At 45.6% G+C, this 13831-nt stretch overlaps 1 protein-coding gene across 1 annotated transcript in view; it reads left to right on the top strand.

The window, feature by feature from the left end:
* The window catches only part of Sel1l (SEL1L adaptor subunit of SYVN1 ubiquitin ligase), a 45139-nt gene extending 40122 nt beyond the window's left edge, over positions 1 to 5017 (top strand). The window contains exon 21 of the mRNA XM_006987270.4: positions 949 to 5017. Within this exon, the coding sequence (XP_006987332.1) occupies positions 949 to 1158 (210 nt within the window). The 3' untranslated portion in view covers positions 1159 to 5017. The remainder of the gene's footprint in view (positions 1 to 948) is intronic.
* The last annotated feature ends 8814 nt before the right edge of the window (positions 5018 to 13831 follow it).

Here is a 13831-nt window from a genome sequence, read left to right as displayed (position 1 = left end):
TGCCACGGAGAGCTACAGAAAGGCCAGGAAGATTGCCAACTGAAACAAAAAAGAACAAAGCAATCCCAGTCTATAAAAACAAAACGCAAGAGTAATAAGTATGGATGATAAAAAGGCCAGACTTGGTTAAAAGGCTCAAAATCCCCAGGGAACACAATCATCTCCTATAACTCTTTTCTAGAAAATTTAGTGCCTGTGCCTACAAATATGTATTATAGGAGTTTTGGGGGGCACAATTTTACAAAAGCTCGTGGACTAAGAATATATATAACTCATGCGTTCAGATTTACATGTGAAATAGTATGCATTTCAGTTAAAACATAACCAAAGCCAGGCAGTCGTGGTGCACACCTTTAATCCCACCACACAGGAGGCAGAGGCAGGCAAATCTCCATGAGTTTGAGGTCAGCCTGGTCTACAAAGTGAGTTTCAGGACAACCAGAGCTGCAACATAGAGAAATCCTGTTTCGGGGGAAGGGGGGACCAAAAAGAGGGGTTTGTTCAACCAATGGACACCTGCTCCTGTAGTCTTCAGTCACGCGGGAGAAGCACAGCTGTCTGTCGGGTAATCGAGGGGTCAGCTGGCCTGCTGTCACTGTGGACAGGTTAAAGATCTGCCGGGATGCAGGGTTTTTTACAGTTTCTTTTGTTAACCTGATGATCCTTTCAAATGCCTACTGTGAGAAATGGCTGGAAATTGCTGCATTAGATTTCTGATGGAAAGAGTTCACTTGGTGTTGTCAACTGTTAGGACACAGCAGCTCGGTTCTTGAGACACATCATTGTGGGCTGCAGCTGAAGCGTTTTAAAGCCTTGTTAGAACCATTACAGTGTCCGAGAGTCCAAGTCTTCAAGGCTTGCTGCTCATCACTGGCTCTCATGTAACTGCTGTCAGAGTTCTGTCGCTGACATTCAAATGATAATACTTTCTGTGTTGTTCTCATTAAGATTCGAGATATATTCACCCAACTGGATATGGACCAGCTTTTGGGACCCGAATGGGACCTTTACCTCATGACCATCATCGCACTGCTGTTGGGTACAGTCATAGCTTACAGGCAGAGACAGCACCAGGATATGCCAGTACCCAGGCCCCCGGGCCCCCGGGCAGCTCCTCCCCAGCAGGATGGACCGCCAGAGCAGCAGCCGCCACAGTAGCAGCCACACGCCCGCCTGGGTCCGTGACCACCAGGGAGCTGCTTGCTGAGAACACTTGTATTTGATCTAGGGCTCTGGATGGTGGCCACCGCCTGGAAGAGGCTCGAGGAAGTGTGGGATCCCAGAAGCTGCTTGGAGCCTGCCGCCTTCCTTTTCAGGGACAAGTAGCTCTCACTGGAGCTACAGGGAATGTGTGCTTCAGTGCCATATGGGATGACAACTCTCAGTGGCTTTCCTCTTTCCTCCTCCTTCTCTCTTGTTTCTGGAAACATCCACAAGACACTCAAGTCATGTCTACCGCACCCACCTGTCTTTCCTGAGAGTCGTCTTGTCATCCTGTCAATGTGTGTAAGTTCCTACATCAATGTCTTTTAAGGTCCTGAGCATGGACAACCGGGGGAAACTCAGTTGTGAGTTTAAACCATAAAAAACATGCTTAAGTCTGAGAATAGAACTTGCCTTTAAGTCAAAAACAGAACAAGCCCAACAGGACGTCTTCAGGGTATTTGGGAAAGTGTACCAGTCTGCACCCAAGTACACATATTTGGCACTTTCTGTCCTCAAAGGGACTATGGAGCAGTTTCCTGTACTGGCGACTGACACTTCCTAGCAGACTTCTCTTCCTCGAAGACTGAAAGGCTTTGCTCAAGAATTCTTTGTGACTCCACTTCTTGTGATGGAATAGAAGTACAACTCAGTGAACTGACTCCTTGCACTCACATAGGAACTTGCCCCCACTCCTCAGTGTGACTTGCTTGTTGGTTTTAGTATAGCGAGTAGTCCGGAAGCCAGAGGATGGACGAAATGGAAAAATCAGAAAACAGCCTTAAGCAGACTTCTGGGGGGGGTGAGACACACCCTCCCACAGCTGATGCGTCGCTCCCCAGGTTTCATTTTGCTTTTCATTTCTTACTTTACAGAGAACATAGAACCCTCTGAAAACCTTCGAAGATGAAATACTATTGTCAGGATACGGCAGGCAGTAACTTACCTTGTAATACTAAAACTCAGATCGTTGAGGATGGGTTAGACCCAATGCATGGCGAAAACCAAGGCCTGGGTGTACCATTCTGTATGATCTGGGAGCTTTTTCTTTCTGACAGTTTGGTGTGGCTGTAGAAAGTCAGCCACTTGCTTAGCTGTCATATTACCACCCTTCTGTTGTAAACATTAGGAAATGAAGGTTGTTACACTGGAACATTGCCTGCTCTAAAAGATAGAAAAATAGCAAACATTGAGAGCGTCACATAATCACCTATATGAAAGAAAGCCTAAGGTGATTTGTGGTGTGTGTAAATGGCAGCATTCAGCAGCCACCGCCCCGTAAGTGAACTGACACCAGCCTGGTCATAGTCACCTTTACATTCTCTTCTGTAATCCCTGTCTGCCATGAAACTTGAGTTATCGCTGGTGGAGTTTGTAACACTTTGGGTTTGATGTTGGGATTATAATCAGAACTAGATTCAGTTCTTCTATAATGAACATGAAGGCTTTAAATGTGAAGTTGTATTCTTTTGTGTGCTTACAGTATTATGGGATACCTGGTAAGCAAACTCTCCTCCCAGATATTTGCCTCCAAATTTGAAGAGGTGGCCACAGAGAGGCCATATGCATAAAAGACGATCTTTGAGAGGCAGCCAGTGTTCCTCTCAAAAATGCAATGTTGCTTTGGGCAGAGCCTGTAAATAGTAAGGCTTATTCGGTGTCCTGTGCTTCAAGATTAGATGGTGAGTGGTACAGTAAATCGGGGCCATCACTTCTGCCTCTCCTGCCAGCCCCAGCCCCAGCCCAGCACTCTTCATTTAGAAGGCACTGTTTTAAGTTATTTAGAGGGACTGGGTACAGTGGTGTACCAGTATTCCCAGCTCCTTATGGGGCTGAGGGAGGAAAATCGCTTTAGGCCAGGAGTTCAAGACCAGCTTAGGCAGCAAAACAAGACCCAGTCTCTAAAAATAAATAGTTGGGAAACTCTAAGGTGACTGTGACTTCTGTGGTTTTCCTGTACCACCCATCTAATATCTCCTTGGACAGCAGCATTTTTGTGTCCATCTTTACTACATTCAGTACCTGGAGAAAATATTTCTTAAACTAGCATACACTACCTAAGGCTGGATGGGGCCGCGTGGTCGTGTCCTTTGTGTTAATACTGCCGATGTCCTTTCCTTGGCTTGTTCCCACCTTCTGTTTCCAACCTGGGTCATTTGCACCCAGAAGTCTGGGTAGCAAGTTTGAAATAATTCAGTTCTTACGGCTTCTTTCAAAGATGGTCTCAAAATGCTTTACTCCTGTTCTCTTACTGCTCGTGGGACATGGTACCTAAGCGAATAGGAATTGGGTTTGGTGTTTCTCTTAAAAAATAATGCACAGTACTTACTAATGGCATCCATTTGAATAAAGTGGCAATAAAGCTAGTTAATGTCAGTGACATTAAGCCAACTCCAGGATTCAGGAGTTTTAGCATTAGGATTTAGATTTACAGCTAGAGTGTGGCTTCCTTGCTCCTGGCAGCCCATCCTTCCTGCTGCCTTCTGTGGTGTCGTGTCCTGTGTTCGGCCCCCGTTCCCCTGTGTGCCTGCCCCATTGGGGAGCCAGCTCTTTCAGAGTCCTGAGACCACGGGTTTGCTTCAGTGGTGTTTTACAAAGGTGAAGTTTTTCTTTCTGTGTTTGAAGTTTTTCTTTCTGATTTCTGGGTTTTCTTGGTTACTAGCCAATAGCACAGAAAAAGGTAAATCAAAGGCTGTTTTTTTTTTTTTCAAAAATTCATTAACACCTAAACCAGATTCATGTAAAAATACAGGTCCTAAATCTTAATATTCTTGAAGGTTTGTTCTTCTGAATGTAAGATTAACTTCTGAACATTTTGCCACCCACCTGCCTTGTCTCTACCATGGAGAAGCACTAGAGACCCCCTTCAGGGATCTGGTGCTGAGCCAGCCAGGTGTTCTAGACATAGAATTTGGCTTTGTTTGGCTGGTTGCTTGGTTTTTTCCTCCCTTCTCTGCTCCCGCGTTTGCTCTTTAGTGCTTGAGAGCACACATGTAGGCCTCCAGATGTGGACCTCAGCTCTTCATGTGTGTGGCGTTTGCACCAGTGTCTAATTCCATCCTTCCAGGGGTTTGGGCTAACACTTCACATGTACATTTCAGAGCAAGATGCTTCTGGTGGCCCACGCCCTGCCAAGAAGAGCAGGCTTGTATTTACTCCAGGAACAGCTGGTATGTGAAAGTGACTCTAAAGTATATTAGACAATATTATGGCCAGAGGTATACAAGAAATAACCAGAGCAAAAGAAAACCATTTTATGCAAAAAAAATTTTTTTCATTAGTTATTGCTCAGATATGAGAGGAAAATATTCCTGGATGCTGTATTTAAATGGGTAGTGTTCTTTGAGGAGAAGCCCAGTGTCTCTACCCACTAGGGATTTCAAGAGAATTTGAAATAACCCCATATACCAATGATTTGTATCTTAAAGGGACTGTTTACACATTTAGAAAATGATTTTGTATGCATAAGAAGGGTCCTTTGGTTATGTGCAGGGAGCCATTCAGATGTGCTGTCTTTACTATTTATTGACGAACAATCTGACACTATTTCTCTTTTATTTAAAAAGCAATGTTGACATGATCAAAGTGTGACCACTATAAATGTTGAGGGAAGTTTTTAAAGAGCATAAGCTGGCATTGTGAAGGAACACCATAGTAGACTTTTGTAAATTTATTTTGTATGTAATGGAATGCAGTGTAAAGGCTGGTGGAGTGTATTATAATTGTGTACACAAATCCTGTTAATAGAGAGATGTACAGATTCGTTTTGTACTGTATCTTGAAACTTGTGAAATAAAGATCCCACCTCTGGTTATCTGTCTGTGGTAGTGTGCCATGCCCAAAGGCATTCCCATCCAAACTTCCAGACTCCAGAAGAGTCAACATTTTAGTGAACCTGCTTGAAATTCAGCAACAACATTCTAGAATGCATTCTGGGGAAATTTGAATCCGTCTTTACTTTTTAACATCTGTCCATCAGATTCCCTTGAATTGAACATTGTCCTGTGAAGGACATGATTTTGCTAGGAAGTGATAACTATTTGTGGAATCTCTGGTGTTTGGCCTTAATCTGCCTGAGATGTCTATAGCAAGCAGGACCCACTTCTATTTAGGCTGGTTATAGTATAACTTGCCAACATACATCTGTGCATGCTCATCCCAGGTTTTTAAGAGGACTTGCAGAGACACAGATACAGCACAATAAAGCCTATTTAAAATACAATCTAAATAAAGGGGAAACAGAAAAACAGCATTAGCTGAATGTAAGCTTTGTGCTCACAATCCTAGCTAGGGGTTGGGAGTGTGGCAGTGGAAAAGGCTTACCAATGAAGTATAAGAAGCTCTGGGTTCCATCCTCGGGAAAAAGCAAGCAAGCTGGAAGAGAGCTATAGGCTTGTCCTTCCACACCCCAGCAGGCATCTCAAAGGGGGTGAGAGCCAAGTGGTCCAGCAAAGCAACATCAGAGCCTTGGGTAAGAAGTCTGGATAATACAGACTGCTGCAAGTCGGATCTCAATTGTTACTCCAAGGAACACAGCCACCTGAGATAGCCTTGGCTAAAGTAAAAGTAGAGATGGGGACGGCAGAGTGACCGCCCCTGCAGCCTGCCAGGCTGTCTGGGATTAGGAGTGGTCGCTGTGTACCTCTAATAGCACTAATGTCGGCATTACGCCAAAGTCCTCAGTCTTCCTTGGCTGTCACAGCTCCTCCTCCCCCTTTAGCTTCCTGGAGGAGAGACATTGGCTGGACCACCTCGGACCTTGGAAATTTACTGATCCCTAAGCTGCAGAGTTGAGAGTTGACCCATCTGCGTTCCCCAGACTCCTCTGCCATGGCCTTGCCCACTGTATCCTTTCTTCTCAGCCGTGTGTGAACTACATACAATTTTAAAAAGTAGAAACTGTGAAAAATGCAGAAGGAAACATTTTTATTTTCTATTCTCCAGGAATATATGTATTTAAAAAAAAAAAAAAAAAAAAAAAACCTTTAGAACCAGGTAGTTCAAGAGGACGTGTTCCTGTGCCACCTGTTACAACTTAGAAAGTCAGCACATTAAACATGAGTATAAGTGGATTCTGAAAATTCTACCGAACTGGTAATAGTTTGTTAATGTCCCATTTTGGACAAAACCACACACCTTTAATCCCAGCCCTTGGGAGGCAGAGGCAGGTGAATCTCTGTGAGTTCGAGGCCAGATTGGTCTATAAAGTTCCAGGACAGCCAGAGCTGTTACACAGAGAAACCTTAAAAAACAAACAAACAAACAAAAAAAAACAGAAAAAAAAACATTTAAATAGAACCAGGTGCTGATGCCCAAGTGTGCATTAAGTTTTATTTTAAAAGAAAAGCATGTATCACTTTCTTACATGAATTGAGTAGCTTGTGGTCAGTCAGTTATCCGCCCTTCGAACATCCATGTTGCTCATAGAAATAGTCATCATGGCTCAACCCAGTTCCCTTGTGCCTTCTCTCGGCCTCGCCGTAGAACCAGCCTCTCGGCCTCGAGAAGGCTTTCTCCTAAGTCCTATGAGTGCCGAGAGAGCCACGTAGCCTAAGGAAGGACTCAGAACTTCAAAAATGAAGATGTCATTGTTTTACATGGTTCAAGATTTCGGTGTGAATAGAAACCATTCTTGGAAGCAGACTTATTTTGAGCTGCGCGAAGGCAGCTGTGAGTTTCAGAACTTACCCATCTGGGTTTCCCCACTCTCCTCCCGGGGCCTTGCCCGTTCTGTGCTTTTCCTAACAAAAATGGATGTTGGGAGCATTTTTGCTTTATTCTAAACGAAATGTATCCAGGCTGATCCTGGCTCTTTGTATGTACCCAGCCATGGGGGGCAAGGGAGCCTCTAGCTGGCTCTGTTCTCTGAGAATAGTTGTTCCGGTGTTACCCACTCATGCTGTTTTCTTTCGCTTACTGTTTGAACAGTGTTGTTTGGTAGCATCTTACACGATACATGCAAATTCGCTTCTCACAGAGGATTGAAAATAGCACACTATGTCCCGATAACCCTGTTTTGACATGAACTGAAATAAGTAGAACTGTCCACAGTGGAGCTGGAAACAGCTTCCTCTGTTCGTTTAAAGAGGCCCTCCCTGTGTTTCATGGGTATCTATTTCATCATTCACTTGAGATTTACAAGTAATTAGACTGACATTTTGTATACTTGGGCTGACCAAACCAAAGTAGAACCTAATAGGTGTCACCAGATACAGCCCAGTAAGTTATGGTCAGGACATGTATGCCTTAAAATACTGAGATAAAGGAAATGCCAAAGACCCCAGCATTAACTGCAGAAAAATGGTGGCCTCCCTCTAGCCTGTTAGCTTTGTTAAACGACTTTCTCATTGTCACCATTCCAGACCAGTGAGACAGATGGGTGAGGGAGAGGGTCACACACAACCCCCATGGCCTGCAGTCATGTTCCCATCTACCCCTTTCACAAGCCCTCTTAGACGGCTTAATGCAAGAGGTTAGTGATCAGCCTCAGGCAGACCAAACGGCCCTCAAATGCAAAGGTGGAGAAAGAGGGAGACTTTGGGGGGAGGGACTAGAGGGTCTTGGGCAAGCCACTCCACGTGGATCTCACAGGCATCATGTGACTGGTTGAACTGGCAGTGATGGGGGATGCTGTGGAGGTCCTACCCAGCTGGGGAGATCTAAAATGCTGGAGGTGACTTCATGGTAGAAATGACACATCTTTGTCCTAAATTGGTTAGCTCCAATAATATACAAAGTTCCCCCTTGCACTAAAACAAGCCAGTCTTAAGGTTTATAGCTTTCATGTTCATCCTGCATCCAGCAGCCTTTATCATATTCGAGGCACTGAAATGAATTTGGAGGTAAGTGCGTATGAAAGAATACATTGAAAGCAGCTCTTTAAGGGACATCTTCACCACTGACTGACACACAGTAACGGTGCTTTGCATGCGCTACTGAACTGAATCGTAAATACTCCATGATGTCGGTCCGTTCCCAGTATTCTCCTAACAGCTGGACTTACAAAAGACTGAGCCACCTGAGATTGCTCAGCTAGTGCTCTTCATAAAACTCAAATGCAAATGAAAGACATTCCTGGCTCTAAAACCCAAGCTCTTAAACTACTGGGCTATGCTATGCCCTTAGTGCGACATGGTAAGACCTATGATGGAGATGTGGACAGTCCTGTGGGGAACAGGAAAGAGGAATGACAAGAAGTGTAACATCGCCAGGAGGTGGTGGCGCATGCCTTTAATCCCAGCACTCGGGAGGCAGAGGCAGGTGGATCTCTGTGAGTTCGAGGCCAGCTTGATCTACAAAGCAAGTTCCAGGAAAGGCACAAAGCTACACAGAGAAACCCTGTCTCAAAAAACCAAAAAAAAAAAAAAAATGTGACATCTGTCCCCTTCAGTGTCAACCTGTCCACACTGTCTTGCTGTTCTATTCTTAGCATGTGCCACTACAGCAGTGTTTCCAGGTATCTGGTATCATGCTGTCACTTTAAGCATGACAAACATCTGGAGCATGTGAGGGCTTCCCATCACTGCTCCACCATGTCTAGGCCTAGGTGAAATGGCTTAAGAGGCTGAAGGATCCTTGTGACCAGGATCTAACACTTTCTCCCATGACTGACATCTACCCGAGACCAGAATAACCAAGGTACCTCCAACACTCATGTGCTTGGCTCCTGGGCTAGCCTGACCAGAACATCTGGGGGCCAGCCAGCATCTCTCTCTATGGGGAGAAAGAATAGTCTCAAAGTAAACATCCCAAGAGCTCAAGCAGAGCTTCAAGTCACTTTAGGACGTGGCGATAGCAGCCACATACTTAGCTTTATAAATTAGCGTGGAAATAAGCAACGTTTGGCTTCCGGATAACTTCTCTACAAGTAACTTGTGCTCTTCAAGATGGGAATGCAAGGGTGATACCATGCATCAAAAAGCAGCCCATCCTGAGGACCTCCTCAACAGTGGCCTTAAGCAACTTCTCATGCCCAAGCGGTTTCCCTGGTACCAACTTCCAGGTGTTTCGGATGTAGCTGTCACCTGCCCAGTTTGTCTGTAGGTTTTGGGTCCTAAAATATCCATTCTGAACTATCTGAGCTACCGAAAAAGATTAGTGGAGTCAATGAGTGTGTGTGTGTGTGTGTGTGTGTGTGTGTGTGTGTGTGTGTGTGTGCGTGCGTGCGTGTGCGCGCGCGCACTGGGTGCCAGTTGTGGCTGCCTCAGTTCTTCTAGCTTCTCTTTTCCTAAAGCTCCATGGTACCTCTCTGCCCTCTATCCAGACCCACTCTCCTCCTCCAGTCTTTGCTTGGACTCTGCTGGGTTCCCATTAAGCCAGGCCCATCTGTTACACACCCCGGTGTGTTTCTTTGATAGACCTTCTTATCATTGAGTACAGTACTTGCCTGTCTTACCCTCCCAGCTTGTAAATCCCAAGACAGGCCCCAGTCTGTCTTATTCACCAGCAGGAGTCCAGAGCTTGGCACGATGCCCAACATGCAAATTGACTTGTTTCATGTTTGAAATAGCAGATGGACTCTCCAGTAGAAAGAACACCAAAAAGGCTGCTTGACATCCTGAGTCTGCTCTGGGCCGGGAGGCGGGGGTAGGGGGGTGGGGGTGTGGACATGCAAATGGACTTTTAACACTTTGTGTGGTACCAAGTAGCTTAGCCACGTTGACTCAGACTCCCCTGAACTCTCTCATTTCCTAAGAAAGATGGGGAGAACCCCTTCTGGGAAGCTAGCTAAGAAAAGGGACCGGTAGCCCTCATCACCTGGAGGGATGGCATGCTCGGGAATCGCATACACACACACACACACACACACACACACACACACACACACACACACACACACACCCTGACTGTGTTACAGAAATGGGAACAGAAGGCTTTATTGAATCTAGCCCACTGAAGTAGCAAAGCCCTTTCCAAACTGAAAAGGAGGAGCACTGAGTACTTGGGGTGTCACTGAAAGGAAGCCAAAACCACCTCTGCCCGCTTTGCCTCTGATGTGCCAACCCCACACGACACTACCTGAGTGCTTGCTGCAGCCAGGCCTGTACCAGGGAGGAGGAGAAGGGCGGCTTAGCCAGGGTTGGTGGGGCCATGGGTGCTGCCAGGAGATGCCGCCTTGGCACTCCCTGTCAGGTGTGCGCTGATTCACACAGGGCATGGGCCTTTCCACACACATCTTTCTTCACTCAGGAAGTCTGCATACCATAAAGATGAAAAACTTGCCTGGGATACAGTGGAGCCCTTCGTTTCCTCAAAAGGCTTATCAAGTAGGTAAAATACCACACACACACACACAAAAAAAAAAAAAAAACTAGGGAGCCAGGCAGTGGTGGCGCACGCCTTTAATCCCAGCACTTGGGAGGCAGAGGCAGGCGGATCTCTGTGAGTTCGAGGCCAGCCTGGGCTACCAAGTGAGTTCCAGGAAAGGCGCAAAGCTACATAGAGAAACCCTGTCTCGAAAAACCAAAAAAAAAGAAAAAAAACCTACGATGTTTTCGGTGTCTATTGATGACTGAACATGTCTAGTTTCTTTTTAGCAATTACACAGCCATCTTCATTCTGCGTGCCCTGCGAATGTAGAATGAATGCCAGCGGAGAGAACTGAGTCCACAATATAGACACAATCCTCTTGCCCTGTCGGGAATTGCTTCTCCCTAAGCTAGACAGTAAGCTGTGCTGAGCTACCGTGTACACGTCTGACAGGCAAGTCCAGTTTGCACGCATTGCCACACGCACCCAAGGATAGCCATGAAGGCAACCCAGCACAAAATCATAAAACTGATTCAGAACACTATGAGGTTATTTTGTTACTCGACGGTGCAGTTCTCAGCTGTGAACTTTGTAGATGATAATGCCACGTCAGCATCTAGGCAGCATCTCCGTCGAAAGATCGAATGTGCCAGTTCAGAGCAGCCTAAACAGCTCTTGTGCATTCGTGTCGTCAACCACGTACCTCACATTGCTTTAAATCTGGACGTCTCAGTTCCTCTCTAGGTAAAGAAAACAAAGCCACTGGGCTATCTGGGCAGAAGAATGGAACTACCCAGGGTGAGGATGGAATCAAAGGGCATGGGTGAGGACAATGGGGAGGGAATGAATGGGAGCAAAATATAAATGACACATGTATATGAAAATACCACAATGAAACAGATGACTGAAAATCAACGTAATCCTGAAAAACATGGGTATAGTTTCCAAAATATCCCCTAGAGGGCACCAAAGCGTCACATCTGAAAGAAAGTCGTGGGGATTTTTTTGTTGTTTTTGGTTTTTTGTTTGTTTGTTTTTTTAAAAAACAACAACAGCTAAGTTTTCCGTAATTTTTCCAGAAGCCTTCTCTGAGAAAAGATAAAGTCTGAGGTCAAGTGCTCCTCACAAGACTCTAACTACAACTTCTAGAAGCTCCGTCGGGACTCCTCCTTGGCATCCTCAGCACTGCCTCGTTGTGTGTCTCCTCAAGTTTCTGCCCTGTTTGTTTTGGGCATAGAACAGACGTCACCTGACGTCAACCCAAGGAGCCATCGGATCTACCCAATTCCTGGGTGCCGTGTCAGAAGAAACAAAGACCACGCATGGGCTTTTCACCCTCTCCCCTGGGTCTCCACAGGGGCAGCTTCCACAGATGCCAACCATGTGGAGAAGGGAGTACCAAGCATTCGGTATGGGAAAGGTGTCTCCAGTTGTTGATAGTTCCGAGATGGGTCCAGGTGGAGGGCGGGGGTATCTGCAAGAGAAGGTGACTCCGTTTCCCTAGACAGACTCTCCAAAGTGCCCTGGCTCCATGTTTGCGTCTGATGTGAGGTTGACCACTCACTACCCGTCACGTACTTCTCTCTGCTGACTCAATCATGCCTGCTCCGCTTTCCTCTCGGGTTACTGACCCTCGTGGGTTTCTATGAGCTTCTGGGCCTTTGTCAGGAAGTCAGCCTCTTGCTGTGTTCGGAAGTGCAGCACCTCACAGACTTCGTCAGGGCTTTGTCTCTTTGGTCCCAGTGAGTTGTGTCTTCCTTGCTTCTTTGTTCTATCGTCAAATGTCTCGATGCTTTGCTTTATGGCTTCCAGGGACTTTTGGCTTTTTAAAGGCATGCTTCTAAAAGAGAAGGAAGACCGCAGAAAATAAGGAAACTGATCAGGGCTAGTCACGGGGCCGTGGACAGGCTAAGAAGAGAGTCATTGCAAGGTGATAGTCTTCAAACATTATCGGGGACTATTGGGGTCCAGCCCCTAATAGTCTCCTTTCCAGGGTCCGCAGAAGAATCTATCAACCAGCTGAGAATCTATCAACCAGCTGAGAATCTATTCTTTAAGGTCGGCAAATCAATCTACGCACGCAGAGTTCTTTGGTCCATTTGCTTTAATTCTTTCTCTCGTCCCTTGCTTTACAGTTATATATCCCCCAGAAAACACAATCTTCCCCTCCACCCAGGACACCCAGCCTGAACTTCCTCAGGCAGTGATTGTCCATTATCAGGATCAAATGGAGGGTTGATAAGAATTACAAAGAGGGGCTCTAGTTGTTAATTACCATTTGTGATCCAAAGGGGAAGTGACCAATGAATTAACTAAAGGCTAAATACGGGTAATATCTAAGAAGTGGGATCTTATGTGCACAACTATAATCTTAAATGTGTTTGGTAAAAGATGTTAAAAATCTGTAAGTTGCTAGGTCAATGGGAGAAAATAAAACTGTCTTCTTTTTTCCTGTGGCTCCTATCTGTCCAAGCTGTCTGCCGTTTTTCTGCAGGGTGGGGGAAAGTGTGCTCAGTCTCTAGGCAACCTGTGTACAGCTAGATGCCTCTGGTGATAGTTAAAGGGAGATCTGGAACCAGAGGTAAGATTTGGGAAAGGAGAAGGAAGTAAAGCTTAATTGGCACATCTGTCAGGCCTTCTCAAACAGGTAGCCTGGATGCTTAAGTCTGTTCTTAGAGAGTACAGAGGTATCTCTGATAAGGTACTTTCCTCCATCCGGTGATGGACCTGGCCGGATGCTACCAATAATGATAATTATAGGGAGGCTTGAACTGGGAGTTCTGGCTGAGCATAGCTGTTAGCACAGAAGGTTATCTAAATATTCCTAGAAGTGGTTAGGTAAGTAGTTAGAGGTCTATAAAGTTAGTAAGGCTGTAAGAAAGGAGGGTCTGAGCTAAATTGTGTAAAGCTATTACTTAATGTCCACCTGACCTAGGCGGTGTCTCCTTGTGGAATTTATCTTAAGTCAGGAGACTCGCCTGTGGGTTGTTATCACTGTTAATCCTCAGAAATTGGGTGACCACCTGGGTGATGTCTCCTTTAGTCCTTGGAAGTGGCTAGGGGAGATAATCTGATTCCAGAGAAAGCCTTTCCTGAGGCTGTTCTCCAAATTCCTGGAGTGTGTATGTCCAGAGAGGGATCAGTCCACACTGTTAGCCCTTCTTAGGGAAAAATCAATTGGGGAAACTATGTAGGCACACATGATTTTCATAACAGAATACAGCTGATATATAACAAGCCAAGTAACACCAAAAACTCCTTGGGATTTGCCTTCCTCTGGAGGAATTCCCTGATCCCTCCAGGTAGTGACTTTGCCATAACCAGCTGAGTTCTTATGATATATTCCTGCGGCCCGCAGCAAAACATACCTATAGCAATC

Source organism: Peromyscus maniculatus, chromosome 14 (genome assembly GCF_049852395.1).
Source record: "Peromyscus maniculatus bairdii isolate BWxNUB_F1_BW_parent chromosome 14, HU_Pman_BW_mat_3.1, whole genome shotgun sequence".
NCBI classification, from domain to species: domain Eukaryota; kingdom Metazoa; phylum Chordata; class Mammalia; order Rodentia; family Cricetidae; genus Peromyscus; species Peromyscus maniculatus.
The sequence above is the reverse complement of the archived record's forward strand: the minus strand, read 5'-3'. Positions and strand labels throughout refer to the sequence as shown.